At 41.7% G+C, this 22,271-nt stretch overlaps 1 protein-coding gene across 2 annotated transcripts in view; it reads right to left on the reverse strand.

The window, feature by feature from the left end:
- Positions 1-22,271, reverse strand: part of samd4a (sterile alpha motif domain containing 4A) — a 65,069-nt gene that overhangs the window by 31,815 nt on the left and 10,983 nt on the right. For both annotated transcript variants that reach the window (XM_008296883.1, XM_008296882.1), the window contains exon 3: positions 646-1,242. In XM_008296883.1, coding sequence (XP_008295105.1) covers positions 646-1,242 — 597 coding nt within the window. The remainder of the gene's footprint in view (positions 1-645; positions 1,243-22,271) is intronic.

Here is a 22,271-nt window from a genome sequence, read left to right on the forward strand (position 1 = left end):
AAAACGTGACAAAAATTGAGGGACTTTTAAGTTGAACTTTGCTAAACTGCAGACCGTGTTTACACAGAGCAGGTAAGAGACAAGGATCAAAACAAACGCCTGGTCTGTACAGCCGGTGAAAATGTATGTAGAAGAACATACAACATGTACAGTCACCATTCTGTTACAGTCTTGGTAGCACTTGTGGGCAAGTAGAAAAATGCTGTACATGTTAATTCCAGGCTTTTTACATTTTTGTGTAATATATAATTCAAGAATTCTCCCCCTCCCCCCGTGCTGTTTCCATAGAGCGGCAGGACTTTATATTGCAGTGAAATATGAGCTCAAAGTGAGTAAAAATGTGTCAGGAGCTAAAACCACCCAGAAACTGCTCGGGGTCAGAGGGTTAAAGCCCATATTAATACATTACATGTGTGTAATTATGGCTATTTGTATTTTTAATCACATATCAAATGCTTCCTGGGGCAAGTTGTTGCAGTAATTGAACCAAATTGTATTACATGTTTTTCTAACATAATTAGGTGCCACACTGTGTAACTCCAACTATACATCTTGAATCTATCTACGTGCAGACTGCTGCTGAAGAACTGAATGTAGAAACACAGTATGAGGCACACAGAACCGACAGGACAGGACTTCACTTACTGGCGTTACTGCCTCCACCCGTCCCAACTGTGTTGATGGTTGCCGGCACAGAGGATGATGGGTAGAGCAGAAGGTGCCCGTTCTCACAGCCCTGCTGCTGCTGATGCCAGCCTCCACCCATCCCTGAGTCCCTGGAGCTCTGCCACCCATTGAGGCGGTCGTCTGAGCCATAGCGCTGGTGGTGATGCAAGGAGTACGGATTGCCCGACGAAGAAGTGTTAGTGGAGGAGGAGGAACCTGATGAGCTGAGGGTGGATGGAGGCGTGGACTGATGGTGGTGGTGGTGCGGTCCGGAAGGAGGAGGCCTTTCCAGGGAGTCTCCCCGTGCAGCGGCCCTCTCCTCCAGGTGGTTCAGCCAGAGCGCCAGGGCAGCGCGGTCCTCCAGGGAGGTGGCGGGGTGGATGAGGGCGTAGGACAGGAGCTGGCGGGACTCCTCCAGGTGGTGGCCATGCTCGATGGTGTGGGCCAGGATGCGTGGCAGCAGCCGCATGTACTCGCCCTTGGCTTCAACGTTGCCGGGTTTGAGCAGTGGGAGATGGGTGAGGACGAGTGAGATGACGCGCTCCTTCGGCTCAACTTGCCACTGGCTGATTATCCCTGTAGCAGGAAACAGAAGAAGCATATAGAACACATTGATGATTAGAAACCAATAACACACTATTCGACATTTCAACTAGTTAAACAAATCAAGCTTATGCCATAAAATGACTCTCAGGTGCATGATTGTCTTTAGGTCATCAGCTAATTGTGTGTGTGACCCTGACTGACCTGACTCCACATCACTGGATACATAATCTAAGATTTCAGAAAACAGACCGCCCTGCTGCACGATATCCAAGGTGGCAGCAGAGGAGACTGTAATTGATAGATGCACAGATGAATTAGTGAACACATGTACGGTTAAAAATAGAAGACACCACGATGATGTCAGGCCTGCTGCACCGTCATCCTTCTATTTTGCTCTTTCTTTAAACACCCGGGTCTGTAGGCTGCTGTGCAGCTCTGTACATAACCTGGAGGTCACGGAGCTCTATTGTTGTCAGAGTCAGTAGGCCGTCAGGGGTCCATTCCTATCATCTTGGACCACGGCTATAGATACCCACAGGTCAGGGCGACAGGTTTGGACAGCCACGCAAATAGAGACAGGACACAGGACAGCTTCACTTCCTCATAGTGAGACGTGTTTGTGTGAATGTGAGCACAGTTCTTAACAGATCTTGACTCACAATCAGACATATCAGGTGAAAATAGAAAACACATCTGCTCGCCTTTATTTCCCAAAATATTCCAATGTCACAGTCTACTTAGTGGTGATAAACAACTCTCTCTGCCCTGCCGAGTGGACAGCTGCAGCTCTGACCGGGCAAGGTTCGCATTCATTTCATCCCATGAGAGATGACCAGGACTGAGGGATTAAGTAATTCGGGATTGAGCCTTCTCTCAGCACGGAATTGATAGTATTACACACATTCACGCACACAATCCTGCGACTTTCTACACGCAGGAACATCAGCAGAACGAGTGTGTCCTGGGCTGCACTATATATCATTTCAGCACTGACACCGTTTACGTTATTTACAAGACACTGAGTTTGTTGAAAAGGACCGGACCATTTATATCGGCACCACAAAGCTCTGTATGACGAGGGTAAAGCCAGATCCGAATGCCATCCAACGCAAAAAAAAAATATATTTTGGATGCCTTTGCCAGTGAAAAAGGTTCCACACAGCTTCTTTTAAATTATTTTTTATTTTCTATGCAGATGCACTCCCCTACACTCCAATCATTCTAGAAGGATTCATTCAGTGATTCTGAAAATAAGCTTTCAAGTCATGCGGTGAAAATGTATGTATTCCCTCATATCACAATATCACACACAAGAAAATATTGCAATGTCAGTTTTATCCCATATCATGTAGCCTATGTGAGTCCCGGTGAATAATACTTGTACGTTATACTGTATGTGGTAATATTATCAGCTTACTCAACCATCCACAGTCTGACTTATTACAGCCAATTTCCTTTTTTTCTTTTTTTTTTTTTGAGGAAAGACCTTCAGATCCACGTCAGCTAATGTGAATAGCTGGCATGAGGGAATAAGACGAGACTTCTCCCAAAACTCAGAGTGACACAGAGCTGAAAGAGAGCGTAGGTGGAGGAAGATGGAGGTAAAAATGAGTCTGAGAGGGAGGAAATTAATGGAGAATGAGGGAGCGAGGTGTGTGAGGGGAGCCGGGGAGTTACTACACTCTGCTCCAAGGATGACGCAATGCTCCATTCCTCTGAATGAGGCAAGCTTTGGTCCATCGAGGAACAGGAATTGTTCCATGATTAAAACTCATTTACTTCCAAATGGCTGGAAAACATTAAGATGTAACACAGAAACCCTGACGAATATTTTTTTGAGGAAGTTTACATAAGCAGCGGTGCACTGTGAACTTTTAAACAACTACAGTAAAATGTCCCCGTCACGTTTTTGACATTTGTTTGGCAGTTTAGAAGAACCTTCACAAGCTACACTAAAACCATAAAAAGCCCTGAGTAATCATCAGTGGTCATCACAGACTAAACTGGAACGAATACCCATGACTACACCAGTCAAAATGACGACATAACTCACATCAGTTTTTCAGCAGATCTTCAAATTGCATTCAAAAGTTACATTATTTAGAATAATGAGTGGAAATCAGTGCATCTTATGTGACAAAAAAATAGTAAAATCCCTTAAATTTATGTGGCAAAGTATTTACAAAATATTTGAAACGTTAATATTCATTCAGTGCTCAAAAATTAATTGTTGCAGTTGATCTGTAGCCAACATGTTGCCCCACAAAGACATCTCTAGTTATTATGCCTTCAACAATCAGTTGAAAACAATCTATTTTATGGAATTAAAAAAAATTAAAATCATTTAAATCAATGTGCCAAACTTCGCAAAATCTAAAATACTAACATTCACTCACTAAGCTGAAGGAAGCTTCTCATTCACAAGATGAATTTGATTTATTAAAGCAGCATTTTTCTTGCAGAAAACCAGAGCTGTAAGCATTTTTTCTTCAGAAATGTCTGAAAATAGGACAAGCTCCTCTTGGATCTGATTTTCCCAAAATATTTACTGGCAGTGTTTACTGTAACTCTCCTTGAACACAACATGCAGTCTCGATGATGAGCCTGTTCAGAGCTCAACAATCCACTGTAAACTGTGTTTTTCACATCAGGGAGTGAAGCGAACACAACTGTCACAGGGCTTCTTTGTGTGAGATGGGCTTGTGTTTGACTCGTCAGTGAGTGGCAGGTAGAACACAAACGTCCAGTCATCTAAAGTTCGCACTTCCTACCTCCATGTTTTCACACTAATTGAAAGCCAACAGAATGTCAAAGCCCAGCGCTCTCCCAACCAGTTCTAGGTCAAAAAATAATACATGTCTAGAAATCCATAACACGGGCAAAAAAAAACAAAACACAAACTCCAATACAAACACTGGCAATAAACCTCTGTTCATTACATTATTAATAATACGAATAATATAAAAAAATTAATATTGGATCTGCTGATCAGCGAGGCCAATAATCGGCCAACCCCTAATCTATAAAATAAGTTTGCTTCCACATTCACATAAGGTGGTTTTCCAGATTAATATCCACTAGAACAGCGACACCATTGTTAGCTCACAGACGTTCTTGAATGAATCATGTCAGAATTTTGCACAAGCAGCAGAAATTCTCTCACAGATGCAGCCGACTGCAACTACAATAAACAGTAGGACAACACAACGTACTCGGGTGGATACCACAAACACGCACAAAAGCACACAAACATCTGTGATTTGTGTTTCTGTTGTTTTTACCACGAGGAAGATTCACAGCGTGCTTTTGCCTCTTCATTGAGCTACAGCTGTTCAGAGAGGCTGAACAATGTGTGTGAAATGGATTTTTCTGACAGATACTACCAATTTGATTTGTGATAATTGTTTTTAAAGTCAAGCTTCAGTTGATTATTCAGTTTGTAAATGATTTAAAACGTGTGATGGAGCGTTACGGCGTGAGATACAATCAGCAGTTTGTCACACAAGAAGGGTGGCATCAGCTGTTGACATTTGATGAGATGTATTAACAACTGCAGCCTTTTTGATATTTTCAAACTGTGATATCAATGTGAAACTGACAATAACAGTTCATTTACTATTCCAGCTGGTGAGTCTGTATGTTTTCAATAACTTTATAGACCTGACTCCAACAGAATTAGCTGAGTAAGCAACTAATTCATGCACATCTATAGATAAACCTCTCTGGAATAAAATGCAAATAACTGCTTGCTAATTTCTAGCCAGCTGCTGAAGTTAGTGTTCCCCAATTAAATACTTTTTTTTTTTTTTTTTTTAAATCAGCAGCTGACAACAGCAATGAAAATGTAACACCTAGAAGTCGGGATGCTACTTCAGGCTTATTGACGGAGGTTAAAAGGTTAAGGAGTCAGCGGTGGAGCAGTTCCCCTCACAGTCAGCATGCATCGCCTCTCACCACTCAAACAGGAGTCACACCCAGAAACAGGTCAGAGGTCGACCGCTTGGAGAAACACTCGGCTACCTATTACACAAATGACCTGATTCTACCCAGCAGGGCACACAGGGAGAATATGAGCGACTGTGTGAAACCAACCAACGCTGAGTAAAAACATGGTAGTAAATGACGAAGAAAAAAAGCCACAAATAAAGAATCTATTAACAGTTCATTAACTTATTAGTCACAAGCCAAATTAAATTTAAAGTGGAGAGGAGGAGAAAGTTTTCCTAAGAACGTCAGACTCTTTCCATCCCTCCTCTCGTCGTATGGTGGCTTCCAGCCTCAGCTTTGGAGGGAAAGTGCTAACCTCATCCAACTGGAGTAAAAAAAGGGGGGGAGCAGTTAAACTGAGGTTACGACACTGACGGAGCAGAGACACACTGGAAACACTGAATCCTCTTTACACAACAATACCAACACCTCTTTTCCTCGCTTTGTTGAACCTCTACGATGCACCTGCCAGCCAGGATGCAGAGACCTGATTTTGCAGTTACACACTTATCAGATCCACGAACAGCTAAACTTGTGTCAGATATTCAACACATTACATCACAATTTAGCATGTAACAGTGTAAACAGTGAAAATCAAAGCAAACCTAAGCCAGCGTGAGGTATTAAATGACACAAAGAATGTTGATTGTGTTCTCTTATGGCAGACAGAGAGAGAGACAGGGGGCATTCTGGGATATGATGAATCACATTAGCATCACTGAGAAGAAACACTGAAAAAGAAAGTTAGACATGGACAAACAGCGAAACCTCAGACAGAGGGAGTCATTTGTTTGGAGGCTGACACAGCGTTTCCCTGATGTGAACAATGTCTGCTGGTGAACTCTGTGTGCCATGCTGCCCTTGCACTGCCCTGTGACACCCGCTCTGGCACCAAGACAAGGGTGCTGCTTTCAGCACAGCGCAGCCTCTCGGGGTATAATTCCTCCTCTGTCCACCTCCAACCAAACTGTCCACCTTTACCCCAAAACCTGGCCACTGTGTCGGCATAGACGGCAAAACAGAGGGCAGAGAGACGGGTACACTTTAAAATAAAAATAAAATAATAATATATTAACGTGTGACATCACTGCAGTATACATATTCAAGTAGCCCAGGTTGTGTTGAGAAAAATGATATCACTTGCTTCCTAGTGCCTTATAGTACTGTATGTATAAACATGTTTATATATGAAGACAGTCGAAGGCCCAGTAATTTAAAAAAGAAAAAAAAAAATGGGGGGGGGTCAGACAATTGCAATTGACATTTTCAGGCAACTATGGTGTTTTTTCTGGTGCACAAAGATAAAGTCAGATGTCTGAGCTCAGCTTTTGGGAAACAGACGCCAATAAGCACAAAAGTAGACAATTTGAAAAGGTTGGGGGAAAAAAAAAAATCTGCAAATCGGAAGCCTGGACCGGGATACAATAAAAGGCCCTTTTGAGTAAGCAATGTGACTCATTTCTTCCCAAAATGTAAAAGCTCCTGCTCAGCAATATCTATCAATATAACACTGTCCAACTATGTGTAGAGCAACATCTGAACGCAACAAGTTCCCTCTTGTTCTCTGAGGTCTTTCTAAGAAGCAGTGACACAGAACTGGAGCACAAGGAGACAAGTCAGGTCAAGGGAATGTGGGTACTTAAGAGAAGAAAATTAAAGCCCTTCTTTACAAAATAAGATATTACACTGTAACATGAACATGTTACTGAGCGCGGCCACATCCCTGGAAAACCCCATGGTAATGTGACTGCTTCGACAAAATCAGCCATCTATGTGGAAAATCAGAGCTGTCGCTTGGAGACATTTTAAAGACAGACTTGATTTTTGAAGAGACTTCAAAAGGATTTAATTTATTTAAATTGCACTTGTGACTATGTCGGGGCAAAGAATAATAACACTGTGCAGTCTAACTATGACAAATGCAACTACACGGATGAATAAACTGGAACAAATATCAAATAGAGATGTCAAATTAAATGAAAATAGCAAGAAATGAAATAAACTACTCAATTATTGTAGCAAACTGGATAGATTTATTTTTAATTTCAAATAGTGTAGCTAACTGGTGATTCTAAATTGTCCGTAGATGTGAATGTGAGTGTGCTTGGTTGTCTGTCTCTAAGTGTAGCCCTGTGATAGACTGGTGACCTGTCCAGGGTGTCCCCTGCCTTCACCCTGAGTCAGCTGGGATAGACTTGTGTATATTTTCAATTTGCTACTGACGTTCCCTGTATATTTGCACCATCGCCTTTGCTGCTATAACACTGCAGATTTCCCCACTGCGGGATTATTAAACGCTTATAATATTCTATATCCTCAAGTTTCTACTTAGCTTCATTTTAATATCAAAAAAGTGAAAGTAGAGCAGAAAACTGTCCTCCAAAACTCAACTGCCAACACATTTCTTTATAAATAAAAGGCCTCTGTGTCGTTTGTACTGCGTTCACAGCCTGTTTTAGCTGCAAAGTTCACTCCAGTAAGTGTGTTTGTGGTGGATCAGCACAGGATTCAAATCATTTAATGTAAAAGCGGTTCAGTGCCTGAGATGTCTGCTGCCCATCTTCCTCTGCTACCAGCTTTTGTGCTCTAAAAAACCTTTTAAAAGCCAAAACCAGCCACAAAAGCCACCAATCATCTCCTTAATCGATACAAATCAAATTCCATCTCTACGCAACATGAATCGCCCGTGAGTATGGACGGAGGAGCCTCAGAGCAGCAGCAGATGTTAGTTGGGTTTAACTCTGACCCTGAGCTGGAAACAGCGTGTCCTTTCACATCCGACTCCGTGATCACAAGACACAAGTGACAGTGGTGGAAACAATGTGATTGTTTTAGCTCATTTGTTACACATTGGTTGTGTGCAAACACAAACACACCCCGATGGACACACACTCACACGCCCATGTGCACTTGTGGAGACACATGATTCCTCTTGTTCTATATATAGATGGGTCAACACCACACAAAGCCACAACAAGGCAGCTAGCACAACAGATAAGACCATATTAGTGGTTAGTAAAGGGACACATCAACTCCCATCACACTGACAATGACACAGCACAACAGCTTTGTCTTTGTCAGAGAAAGAGATGCAAACAAAGGGAAAGTTTGAGAGTGAAACAAGAAAATGTGCGAAGTAACACAACCATGAAGTGTGTGTATGATTCAAAAAGAGCAGAACTTTAATAAAATGAAAAATGTGCATTATATTTTGGCTAAGCTTAAGATAAAGTTGTTGTGTAACCAAAGTGGGATAGGAAATCCATCTCGCGCATGGAAAATCCTAACAAGTCTCAGTTTGTGATGCATGTGTAGGTTTCTCTGTGTGTGTGTGTGTGTGTGTCTGGCCTCTAAACCTCTGTCCTGTGCTTCTCCTGTTAGCAAAACAAACATGGGACTGGCTCACTTTGTCCCACTACTGGCAACTTGCTGTGGCCGCTGTTGATTCAACACCACGTCCGACACAGACACAGTGTTCCCTCTGCTAACTGGAGGACAACGATCTGAGCAAAAGCAAGAGAGAGCAACAATAAACAGAGCTGGGGCTTAGTTTAGGAAAGGACCTACCAAGGAGGCTAATACAAGCTAGCTCAAAACAACACAATGGGACAGAAATCTGAAATAAAAGGCTCTCGAACCGACTTTTTAAACCACAAACATGTTAAACCACAGCATGAACTGACATACAGCTCAGAAATTTGGAAAACACAGTTTATAGAAAGGGCTGGTTGGGGGTTACTTGAGGAGAACGGAGTTAGGAAAGGCAGACTAGTAGGTGGGTGGAGTGAGTGGAGTGAGGGGTGGGAGGAGGTAGTGAGGAAAAGTTCCTGCTCCTGCTTTCCGAGCGGATTCTCCAGCTCAGCAGTGGGGAATGTGCTGGCATACCACAGAGCCTGCTGCTGAAGAATGCAGTGATTCCTAATGGATCTGAGCGCTCCCTCTTTCACACAGACCAAGCCCCAGTCCTATCCCTCCTCTGTAACCGAAGCTCTATTTTAAGTCTTTTCCACATCACATATAATGAGCCACAATATCACAATGTCCAATCACTTACACAGAACACTGGCATGGGATGCCGGTCACGCAATGACCACATCATTACAATTGTGATCTTTTATGAGTGGATTAATAAGTCTCACTCTAACTTTCAACCATTTCCAGGGACTGAAAGAGCATATTACATTAATAAAATATCAATTAAACCAAAAATGTATCCGGCAAGATGTAAAAATACCAACAAACCGGCAGAAGAGGCTGTGTTTAGTAGTGTGGGGGTTTCAATTAATCACTTATATTTGTCTCCAGTGGGACAAACGGTTATGCAGTGGAGGGATGAATACCTTGAGCACACATACATACAACAATAAGACATAAATACAAGGTAAAAATATTTAGGTTAAGCTCCAGAGCTACAGTCAGGGATTCTATGTAATGGCACTAATATTCTGTGCCATTCATAGCAGAGAGTGCAGCTGAGTTTCAGTCCTATTATGTGGCAGCCCCTGGAATGTGAGAATGAAGATAAAAAAAAATCTATCATGATACTTGGCTGCTGGATGTTGCGAAACAAGGAGATATTTATGGAGCGTATAGAACAAGAGCTCGAACAAGCTGTGGGCTGCATAAATGTGGGCTGCATGAATGAAAGAAAAGTTTATTGTTTGGCCTTTTAATTGCATTTCTATGTCAGTTGCACTATAAGTCTACTTTAAATGCATGTGCACTCGTGCTACGACAGAAACAGAGATACGCCGTCGACAACACTTGAGCTATGTGATAAATTTAGAGAGAGATAACTGAGGTGACAGAAAGTGGTTCTCTGGAACAGAATCATCCAGCATCTGAACACCAAGAATTTGCAAACATAGCTTTTTATAAGAGCTGTTTGGTATGAACCTCTGTTTTGTAGTCACAGCTTAGAACACTTTTGGTACAGCAGCGAAAACAAAATGCAGAGCGCCCTGATTCTTATTGAAACAGCTACTGGGTACTGTCAATAAGAAACAACTCTGAGCTGTTTACGCTCACATATTAAGTAATCAAAATAAAAAATGGCCATTAAGACAAGGGCAAAATATTCAGAATTAACTTAAATTAACCATTAAGGCCAAGAGTGTAATTTTAGCTTTATATTAGCATGTTGAAAAAAGGAATATTTCCCTTTTCTCTTTTGGTCAACACTGAGAATTCAGCCATCTTGTTTAGCGGACAAAAGCAACAGAAGGTTTGGTATTTACACTCAGTGTGAGCTCTACAAGGTGGCCGGTCAATCGACCTTAACAGTGTGAGCAGAAAAGTCCTGATTCTGGCCACACAGGAAGGCCGATTAAAACTCAAATTCAACGTGTGAGCCAACACATCTTACAAGCGTAACAAAACTGGCTCTCAAGGAAAATCCTGCTAGCTGCTGGTAAATAACAACTAGTGTAATGCTTAAAAGCTCTCAGTTAAACTTGTGCGAAGTATGAAGACATAAATGGACTTCTGACTCATCATTTAAGGAAATTTCTTACCCAACCCATCGCTGTGTACCAAATGGTTTGGGGCACACACCTGTACCTTTATGATCCAACAGGTTTCACTTTTCTAAAAATGTTTTGAAAAAAATATGAAAGGGATTAACATACTGAAATGAGGTGACTCTTCTTTCCTCACAGGAACAAAGCTAAAGCGTTTAGTTTCTGTGAAACAATCTAGAAAAACCTAGATGCACCTTTGTTGCAGGTTCTCAGATAATCTCAGCCCTGTAACGCTCATCTTCAACCACAACACCAAGTTCCAACCGGACATTTCATCCTCAAGTATCAGTGATCTGGCTCAGGATGGGACAACTGGATCACCAGAGCTGACAAGTACTTTTTCCTTATTGGACAACTGGACATATTTCAGACACCCTCCCTTAATAAAGTCAAGGGTTATTAAAGCTTATGCTATGGCAGGGAAAAGACACAAGAGACCAAAAGTCTAAAACTGATTAAGGAGGTGAGAGGTAAAAACTTAAAAATCACAAAACAGGAGTGAGGAAGCTAAATCAAAAAGATAAACACACGACAGGACGAAATCAAAGACTGAGAAACGGTAGATTAAGTACAGATTTAGCCGGGATATCTAGTAAGAAAAAATCCAAATGGAGAGATTACATGAGCAAAATTAAGAAGCAGGAGATTAAAAAAAAGCAAATCGAAAAAAAAACTGAGCAAATATGCTACCACTTCAAAACCGCTGTTCAGAAAACCTACGAGGGACATCATGAAGGGTTCATCCATCTTCACATGCTGTATTTGGTGCTTAAGTCTGTAACTTTGTCAAAAAACAACGACGTTAACCTCACATCACGACAGATATGAGCGTTAATTCTAATTTCCACTTAAAGAATCCTTCCCGGTTGCTTACACGCAAGTAAGAAAGAACAAAAAGAGGAAGAAACAGGGGAGCAGGACGGACAGTGAATGTATGGCGAAACAGGGCGCGGTACAACAGAATATATGATTAAACAATCTAATGTTATACGCTGTGTCGCTCCACCCAGACAGGGCGATAGAAAAGCGTGTCCATGTCCTGACAAGAGGTGCAGACAGGCTCCCACAGGCCCAACACAAACCAACAGGCCTGTATGGATGAGGGAGGAGAGAAGGAAGAGGGTGGATACAAGATGTAGAGACTGGAAAGTTCACTCGTGTCAACAGGTTTCAACTGGAGGGGGAGAGAAGAGGGAGGGGAAAAGATTGCAAAATAAAGAACACACGACCATCATGTATGTAATAAACAGAGGAGAAAAAGACCAAACAGAAAGAGAGGTTAGTTAGTGCTGCCGAATGACCTATTGACACATTACTAAGTGAGCAGTTAAAAGGAATTATGTTTACTACTGTCTCGTCTCATTTTTAAAAATCCACAAGTGAAGTGCAAGCATTTCCTAGAATAGTTTTCAACAGCAAAAGCTGAAGTGCCACATTCACAGTGTATCAGACAGACCATAAATACAAGTCATGTCTGTCTCCCAGCTGTTAAAACGAGTGATACGGCACTTTTTTAACGGCCGTTGAAAAGCTGCTGTCTGTGAATGTAGCTGCAGCTGATCCACCACGTCTTAAACTCCTGCTATAAAACTCTCATCTTTTTATTTCTTTCAGCAGGAAAGCTGCAAGATGAGCAGATAATTATTTTAGCCTTGAAGTCAAACCATAACACGTCTGCGGGACAACGTTAAACCCGAGGAGAGAGAGAAAACCAATCCCTGTCCATCTAAATAATTGGTGTGTCAGTCTTCATGTCACACAGGTGAAGCTCAATGAGCGGAAACAGGCAGTCAAACTGTCAGGAAACCAGTCAGCAGGTGATTTATGCTGCTCTCACTGGCGGACTCTCTCCTGCACACATGCTGCCCTGATCTGGATATTTGGACAATAGACGGCTTTAAACAAACATGACTGACAGACATCCGTCTCCCGTTGACGTGACGCGCGTGCACTTGCTGATTTCTTAAACCTCAGATGAACGAGGGGCCTTGTTTGTGTCAATCAAATGAGACAGAAGAGTGTGTCGAGGAGAACACCGGCATTCTGTGTCATGCATGTTCCTGCTGTGATCTATGAGCAGTTAGTTGGCTTCTTAAAGTAGTGAGAGCCAACATTTATTCTGCTAAACTTCAGGTGACATGTTATCAAACCAGTGTTAACTTTCTCAATAAACTACTCTTGTAACTACTCTGTAAACAAATCCATTGGTCGCAGGGCAATAAAAAACCTGCACGCCACCTCTAGATGAACTGAAGTAGTAACAGTGTAGTGAGAGCACTCAACCTGCAGCCTTACTATTCTAAATGAATTATAAATAAACGTAAAAAGCTAGTAACTGCAGGATAATAAATCGTTTGAACTTGGTAATTTTATACTGTAATGATTACAACAGACTCGGCAGACCAGCTGCCCATATTCACATGATTCCTAAAAATAGAACGACATCGGCTGGTGATCCAGCACAAGAACTATTAGTTACAAGTTAGCCGCTGTTCGTAGTTGATCTGCCATGTTGGTTGTCGAGCTGCGATACACAAACTGCTGTTTACAAAGTTTACATGTGACTTTTTTGTAATTGGCGTGAACAAAATGCAGCCACATTTACAACTTTTGTGACATGATGTCAGTGAGTTTGGAGTCAAATCCAAGTAAACATTCAGTAAATGTTAAATTAGCTACATCTTGCAGTCTCCATCAGGTGGAACCAATTGAAAGTTGTGAAAATATAAGTGTGTTCATACGTAGTCTGTACCTTCCTCCACTGAAATTAATGGATTCATCCTGTAAGGCTGCTGACGTTGCACTTTATTTACTTATGAAAGTAACACCAAAGATTGTCCAACCAATGAGAATTTGGTTGGATTAAAGCATATCAACACAGAGACTGCAGCCCTTGTTTCATTTTTAATCAACCAATGAAGACTAAATGAAATCGTAAAAGGTAGGCGAATGGAAAGATGAATCAATTACAGTTTTAATGCAAAGTGTTATTAAACAACCTGCATGCATCAGAGCAATCACACACTGCAGCTGAGCGCCTTTGTGAACAAACACATTCAGAAGCTGTGCTAACGTTAAGAACAATGATCGTCTTTCAGTAATCTGAGTAAACTATTACACATTTTCATCATGACACTAAATCACTTTGGTCAGTCCGAGCTTTCCTGCAACATCCTTTCTCATGATGGAAACCAGGAGATGCTAAAAAAAAGTACAACACTTTGCAAAATATTCCTGTAGGAAATAGTGTCAAGATGTATTTGCAGTAACCGTTATGAGGATGTCTTTGATGCTCCTGAAACTCCACATAGATTAACTGTGGAAAATAGACCATCATTTCATTTCCACAGGAAACACTTAAGTAAAGAGGTCCCCGCATGGGTCCTCCTGTGTTCAGACCAGGGGAGAAACTTTTGCTGAATGAAATCAGTGAAAGATTAATCGGCGTCTCCAGGGTGCTTCAACAAACACAGAGAGATAAAGAGGCAGCGAGAGATTCCTGTGAGCCACAATGAAGCAGGAAGAGGAACACCTTTTCACAGCAGTCCTGCATCGTCCCACTGAGGACACCTGGTCAAATTATAGAACATTGCATCAAGCACAGCTCTCGTCTGGTTTTCACATTGTCTGGAAGTTTGTGTGTATTCAGCAGGGTTAGTGTACACCGAGTGTAAAGTAGGTCTTTTCCTCTCGGGTGCTTATTTATTTATACAGCGTAATGTTTTAAACAGTAGCCAAATATGAGCGAGTGTGTGTGGATGTGCTATACTTGTAAAGTGGGAAGCACCTGCCTGATGACAAGTCCAACTTGTTTGTTGGTATGTGTGTGTGATTCCCTTCCACGGGAAAAGGAAAAGCATCATCATGGCTACTGTAGATGCCGACATCCTGCTTTACTGGCCTAAAGAGAGCCGAGTGCTCTTCATAGTGTCTGACATCACTCCACATCCACTCTGAGCCTCATTCAAAGCAGCGCTGCCAAGTGAACAAATCCAGGTGGTATCAGCACCATAAAATTTGCTGCTTCATCATCCCGATTACTCGATTTTTCCTCTGCATAAGAAATCCATCCTTTATTGGAAAAATGTGAAACATACTAGAAAAATTGGGCACCAGCTTTTATTGATTTATTCTTTATCCACATCAGAGGCCAGCTGATGATTTTATTGTCTCGCATTTATCGCAGCAGTGGGTTAAGTTTCCGAGCAGAAGGACACAGTATGAATGGAGGACAATCCTTGCTATCCTTCACTCCAACCCCCCACCCTTCTCACTTCCCCTCAAGTCTTTCCTCAACATCCCCTCGTCTCCCCTGCTGCAGTGGTAGCTGGTGGTTGGAGGTCTGGGGGAAGCAGGGTGGGGGCCTGAAAGCAGGGCAAATGATTCGCAGTCTACCTGTAGACGTGTGCGCAGTGCTCCAGTCAGTGCTGCGGAGGCTCTGAATGTGGCAGTCGCAGCTATGCTGGGAATGTGAGCCTCTGCTCTGCCAGGACTGGACCGGAGAAGCCCACAACTCTATTTAAGGAAATGGCAGCTAGGGGCCCATCGGCCGCTCGCTTTGCCTCTTTATTTCTCTGTCTGCTCAAAGCCCCCTTTTCCTTCCTTGTACAAGACTGATAATTATTTTCCTTTGTGGAAGAATGGTTTATATCCGTACCTGCTGGGAAGTAGCAGAACACACACTCAGAGAGAAAAGCGTGTGCACAAACACACAGTAGTGTGCTGGTGGTGTGGTTTGGGTAATTGTTTCCGGTACATTTGTGAGTTTAATAGGGATGGGACTTTGTAAACTGCTTTTACTGCTGTGGTGTGCCAAACAGCAACAATAACAACAACAGAAACACCAGCTCAGTGAAAGAGAGGACAAGTCCAAAGGAAGTCTACTTGAAAAGAAAAAAAAAAAAAAAAAAAAGCTTTCACACAAGGGTTAGATTTCAGGCTTTCACTAAACTAGTGCAGTCCCGTTCAGAACGTGCCTGATTGGAAGGAGCTGATTGCGGCTTGCAGCGTGAGTGTGTGATTAATGTCGTTTGTCGCAGGAGGAATGGGGTGTGTCAGCAAATACACAGCTGATTCAGGTTGCCACCATTTATCTGCAATGATTCAACAACATTGGTCTGAAACAGGAATCCAGATATGACAGTATTTTGATTAATGGTAGACGTTTGCCTGTGCCAATAATATCACTTTCTGCTGCGTACCCTCCGTGTGTAATCCTATAATACACAAATAAGGCCAAAGTGAGGCTGACGAGCAGAGCTGACACACGCAAACGCTATTCACTGTAATGAAGAAAGGACAACTGTAGGGAAACACATGAAAATGAGTTGTGCTTGAGCGTAGTATATATATCTATTTCTTGGGTGTTTATTCATCTCTTAATATTGTTTCAGTGTGGAACAGGTACGCAAAGCATTTCACTGCGCGTTATACCGTGTATGACTGTGCTTGTGACCAATAAAGACCTTGAATCTTCAGAGCTAACGCAAACTAGGCTAGTCATTGCTAAACAATCACACACAAACTCACTTTTTGATGAAAACAACATGCTGATGGTGATTAAAGATGGCCTCCAAAACAACTTAGCATCACACAGCAACATGTTTGCATAGAGTCTAGCATGAGCTGCTGACAACATCACTGCAAACATAACGTCATGAACACCTAACAGAAGACAACTTGTTGCACTTCATTGGGTCCTCAGCTGCACACCCGCCAAGCCTGAAGTAGATCGGATGAGTGTTTGCCAAGAAAAGCAAAGGACAGCCATACAGATATGCAGAAACCCACTTATGTATTAGCTAGATATCCAATATCTGCCATCAATGAGGTTCAAGTCTCATGTAATGAATGTCCCTCCTAATCACAACGATTATTTTATTCATTTGTTCAAACCACTGCGTATTTGTTGTGTGTAACCTCGTATTGCAGAGCTACAAACCCTCAGTTCATGAGATGCAATGGTCTAAAAACCATCTTTTCCAACTACACTGGGTTTTTTCAATATTATTGTACACTTTCTTCTCATCTCTTGTCATTTGTAGCTGTTAGTTTTAATTACTTGATAAATCTGTGTGCACTTTAACTTTTCTGTCCTGTTTTTATTTAATTTCTTTAAGACATTCTTCATTTTATCTCATTCCCGTTTGCGTGTAAAGCACTTTAAATAACATCTGTGTATGATAAGATGCTTTGTAAATAAACTTGCTTGCTTACATATGCTGAAAACACAGATATCAGAGTTAGATTTTAATCAAACATTTCAACTTACAGACAGATTTCATTGTTGTGAGCAAAACTGCAGATCTTTGGCTCAGCATGTGGTAACAACACACACATCACTTAACTAACTGGTTTGACCACACCAGTATGTGTACTGTCTACAGACCAGTGTGTGTCTGTGTGTCGGGGCAAAGTGATGAATAAAGTGAATGCGTTTCTCTGCAGCTTGTGATGTACATTCGAGTGTCATGTGGAATGTATAGTTTCGAAAGGGGTGTGTGTGTCTGCTAGTGTCACACAGATGGGTTTACCCAGCATCCTCGGCTGTCAACAGCCTGAAGGATATAGCTTCAGCATTCCGGCAGTAACACCACGTGTGCAGATGCAGTGCAAACACACACAGAGTCTCATTCAGAAAACCACGACAGCAGGGCAGCCCGAGGCAACGAGGGCTTTGCTTTACGTTCATGAGGCGGTCAGTGGTTAAAGATGGCAGCTGGATGGTTGTGCACAAGATTACTCCAGCAGTCCTCGGTGTGGACGAGGAGGAGACGGTACGGAAGAAAGAAGCCTTACTAATAATACAATGTTTTAATTTATGGTATTTTACCGTCAGAACAGAACAGAAAGCAGGTTTGATGGAAGAAATATGATCAGGCTCACAACCAGTAAAGAAGTCTGAGAAGCAGGTTGCCATGGCTGACAGGCTTGTTTTTAATTTAGTTGTGTTTGACTTGATCAAAAGTACCAATAAAAAACATTTCTCCATCCATTGAGTCATTGGCTATTTTACCAGTTAGTCAGTTAACATAAATGACTTATTTTACGGGCTGCAAGGTAGCTCAGTGGTAAACATCATTGCCTCGCAGCAAGAAGGTCGCCGGTTCGCGTCCCGGTGAGGACACCGTGAAGTTTGCATGTTCTCCCCGTGCAGCGTGGGTTCTCTCCGGGTTCTCCGGCTTCCTCCCACAGTCCAGAAACATGTTGAGATTAGTTGGTGATTCTAAATTGTCCGTAGGTGTGAATGTGAGTGTGCTTGGTTGTCTGTCTCTAAGTGTAGCCCTGTGATAGACTGGTGACCTGTCCAGGGTGTCCCCTGCCTTCACCCTGAGTCAGCTGAGATAAACTCTAGCCCCCCACGACCCAAGTGAAGATGAAGCGGTGTATAGATGATGGATGGATAGATGGATGGATTCTAATTTGGCCAAATCAAAGCCAAAGCAGCAAGTATTGAAATTAATGTATTTCATCAGGAATTGGTTAAAAATAACATTAATATCAATAATAAGAAAAAAGAAAACACTCTATATTGCTTGTTTTTCTCTTTGCATTCAGTTCATAGAATTTCTTTGGAATCTAAGATAATTAAAAGTGCTGGTCCTCACAAAGTATTGAGTTTGAGTTTACAGTTAAGAGTTTTTTTCTTGAAAAGTGGTTGATAACTTCGACAGCGGCACCTGGCCTGGATCAAGCACCTCAGTGCGTCTGGAGGTAGACGGTGAAGACAGCTTCCTGGAGGAGTCTGGTTTGGATGATGTCATTTCCACCCACCGGGGACTAAAAGCCTCCTGTTGTATGGCCGCCACAGCAACCGTTGCCATGGGTCTCTCATGGCAACCGGTTCAGCTGATGTCACTCCGAGTGGCGCGGCCAACAGCGTGTCAACTGATTCACAGTAAATGAGTGTGGCCGGCGGCGCCTTGCTGTGTCTCCACTGTCACCGTCCATTCATGTGAGGACGAGGAGGACAATCGGAGACACAGCTGAGACCGGCGCAGAGTCCCACATTAAGGTTCTGGCTCAGCCGGCGAAGACTGGCAAACTACAACATCCCTGCCAAGAATAATTTTTCTCAGAAGTCTGTGCATATTAAGATGTCCTGGCCTGTTTCAACCGTGTTTTATAAATAACTGGAATTATTTTGTTCTAAGACTGAACTAATGCACCAGTCCTATGTATGCATAGTTTGTAGATGCATCATGAGGGCGTTATCGTTTGTCAATATTGGCTTTTACAGATGCATCTGTTCATTTTTTATTGTGCTACTTAATACAAACAGCAATAGCGCTGATTCGTAACTATGTTTAGAACCCTAATTATTGATCCAATATCAATGAAAGTTTAACTGAGGAGTTCTGACTCCTAACAGTTTTGACAACTCTATTTGAGTCACTGCTCATAAGGAAGACAAAAGAGAGCTAATAGACTTGTTGGCATGTGACTTTCATGAGCCCATATTTTTGTCAACCTCTGAATGAGATCTTTTTTTAAACACTGATTTTCAATCACATATCAAACTGTTATTAGGAGAGAGAACTGAGGGGGGGCAAAGCAAGAAAGAATTGTATTTTTATTGGCTTTATTTCAGTCTATACCAGTCCTTTAAATGACACAGACACTGGCCCAGATACTGACTGAACTCAGGACTCATGTCTTACCTCAATAATAATAAATATACAGTTAAATTAACTCAGTGCCAATGAAAACTAAACACCACCGTCTTTGGAAAGTAGAATTAATGGCTGAATTGTTCTATTCATTTGTATATGTGTATTTTGAATAAAGTGGCACCTTAGTGTGTTTAGACTCAATAGCAGGCTTCACCTATTATGATTGCAGATAGAGGTTAGAATTTTGCTTCATCCAGTTTTTCTCTCCCGAGATCAGCAGTCAACTTGTGCCACTGGCAGCACATGTGAGAAGGTGGTTCATGCTTTTATGTAATCTCGGACAGATGGCAGATCTTAGGTGCCCTAAACAGTATATACTTGTCAGGTAATGACACTTTACTCCGGTAAGCATTAATACCGACATGTCAGAGCATTTTGAGTCATTAAATTCATTGGCAGTGAATCTGGTCACTGATTTTAATTGATTATGTCGATATTTGTTGTACCTCTCGTGTACATTTGACCCACTGATCACAGCTTGTGACTATCACAGAAATCATTAGGTAACGGCCTGCGAATGGCCTACCTTCCTGGTTCCAAGTCAGACTTATGTTATTTTGTGTGCTGCCTTGTCTTCACAGATCTGCTCGTCTGTGCAGCCGGGACTGGGTGGCTCCCGAGCTTAAACAGTCTCCTTACACAAGAAGTGCACTGTATAGCGCAGCCAGCTGCCTGAGAGCGGGTGGGGATGGGGAAGGGCCGGGCTCACAGTCTGAGGGGCTATATGGGGAAACATTATACGCCTCTATGTCTGGTCTGGTCAGGACGAGACTGAGTGTTCATCTATGAGACAGACTGGTATCCCTCACCTGTTCTCACCCTCCCTCATTGACACACACACACACACACACACAGACACATGTATGCATGCACACATGTATGTGAATCACCCAGTTTTCTTTTATTACTCGAGAAAGTAAATCAAGAAGATGTTTTCACCATAATAATAGTCAACATCAATTTTTGATAGGGACGTATGGTATTGGAAAAAGTTTTTAATATTTAAAAAAAAGCGAAACTTTCATTATTTGGAAAGTATTATTTTTTTCTAGAAAGATAAGAATTGTTTTGTAGGAACACATATGCATCAAACATAAATAAATGTCTTATTTAGTGTAAAACTTAAAGGCATCAATAACAACTTTTTACTTTAAATTGGATTGATAGCTGGCTTTTCACTCATCATACAGAGCTTTGTAGCAGGATTTAAATGGTCAAACGAATTAGTTGTGATGCACTGGACAACAGCATCCTTTCTGCATGTGAGGTAGGTATTTCCATATAACTGACATTGGTTTTCTTTTTGCAATATTTCTCCTCTGTTCCTGGCTCTTCTGTTGTGCACACGTGGAGCCTGTTTGTCAACAAAAGCTGTGTCTTGCAAATGAAGTAAAAAAAAAAAAGCACGTACCTCAGAACTAGATCAATTCTGTTCTATCAGACAAACCTTCCTTGTAGATTAAATGGATGGAAAATTAGAACTTTTTGTACGAAACAGCAAAAGAGAGTGGTAGCATGATGCGTTGGAGTTATTTGTTCTAACTTCACACCACACTACCTGGGATGTGACTATTACACACACTCCTTATTTTTGCACTAAGCTGTAATTGTACAATAAACCTGGATTTTTTTTTTAAACTTAGAATGCAAATATTTGCCAGGACATGAGAAGAAAAAGTCATGTTGAGACTGAATTGAACTGTTATATTACTGTATTTAATAAATATGATGTATTGCATTCAAGTTAGTCTGAATGAATTACATGCCTTGACTTTTTGAAAAGATGACATATGTGTTACATACATTGCATCTGGTAGCTGTGCAGCTTGTTTTTGTTGGTGACACCCGTAGAACCAAAGAAATTCCACCTTCATTAGTCGAATATAGTCTTGTATGTCTGCAAACATGCAGGACCAGAGTTAAAATGTGCTTAAAACGTAAAAGCTTTAAAAGTACGGTGATTGTTTGTTAGTTAAAACACAGTCAGCTTAGCCTTTTCACTTTTGGTATTGTAAATTAGCAGAGTTCAAATCAACATTGCAATTTGAAACAAAGCAATTAGCAAATTGCAAAGGCTGCAGTTCAGGATGTATGTTATGCAGAGCATCTGACCCGGAGTTTGAACTGCCATGTCAGTGGTTTTCTGTCTTCCTTGTGTGAAAGTCAAGGTTTTGATCACATGATAACGTGATCACGTGATAACGCTTAATCGTAGGTTTAGTTTCGATTACATTACTAATATTAAAAGCTTGGACTTTAAATAATGATATCGCAAAACAAAATGCAATATCTGCCAGAAAAATCACAATTAGATATTTCCCCCAAATAGTTCATCCCTATTTCTAACACCATCCACTGTTAAGGAGCATTACCATCTCACCAGCAACACTGGACACATTTTCCAGACCAAGTTGGGAAATATTATGTCTGTGAAAACAGCTAAATCAAACATGCAGTTCATTTGCAATGGCATCACAGAATGTGTCTACCACCAGCCTCTCTTTGAGCATTCAGGCTGGGCCAAACCAACAACACTGGAGGTGTTTATTGCTGCAGATATGCCTCCATGCTCCGCTCAGAGTGGTTGAGGCCCCCTGTAACGTTCCTTCATGTGTGCATAGTTTTGAAAGAAGGTCAGAGCAACACTAACCAGCAAACATTTGCCAAAGTTTGAGGCAAAAAATGTGGCCCATGAGCAACTGATTAGTGTCTGTCAGCTTTAAAAATAAATAAATATTTGCCTTCAACCCAAAAACCATAGCATATGTGAAACTATTCATTTTGTATATCATTACCACCCTACAATCCAACAGTCGAAAATGCTTTCAGTGTGTGTTCTGACTTTTTGAAACACTTCCTCGGGCGAAAGTAGACCGGCTAC

The sequence above is a fragment of the Stegastes partitus genome, unplaced genomic scaffold, assembly GCF_000690725.1.
Source record: "Stegastes partitus isolate 25-593 unplaced genomic scaffold, Stegastes_partitus-1.0.2 Scaffold1161, whole genome shotgun sequence".
In the NCBI taxonomy this organism is placed as follows: Eukaryota; Metazoa; Chordata; class Actinopteri; family Pomacentridae; genus Stegastes; species Stegastes partitus.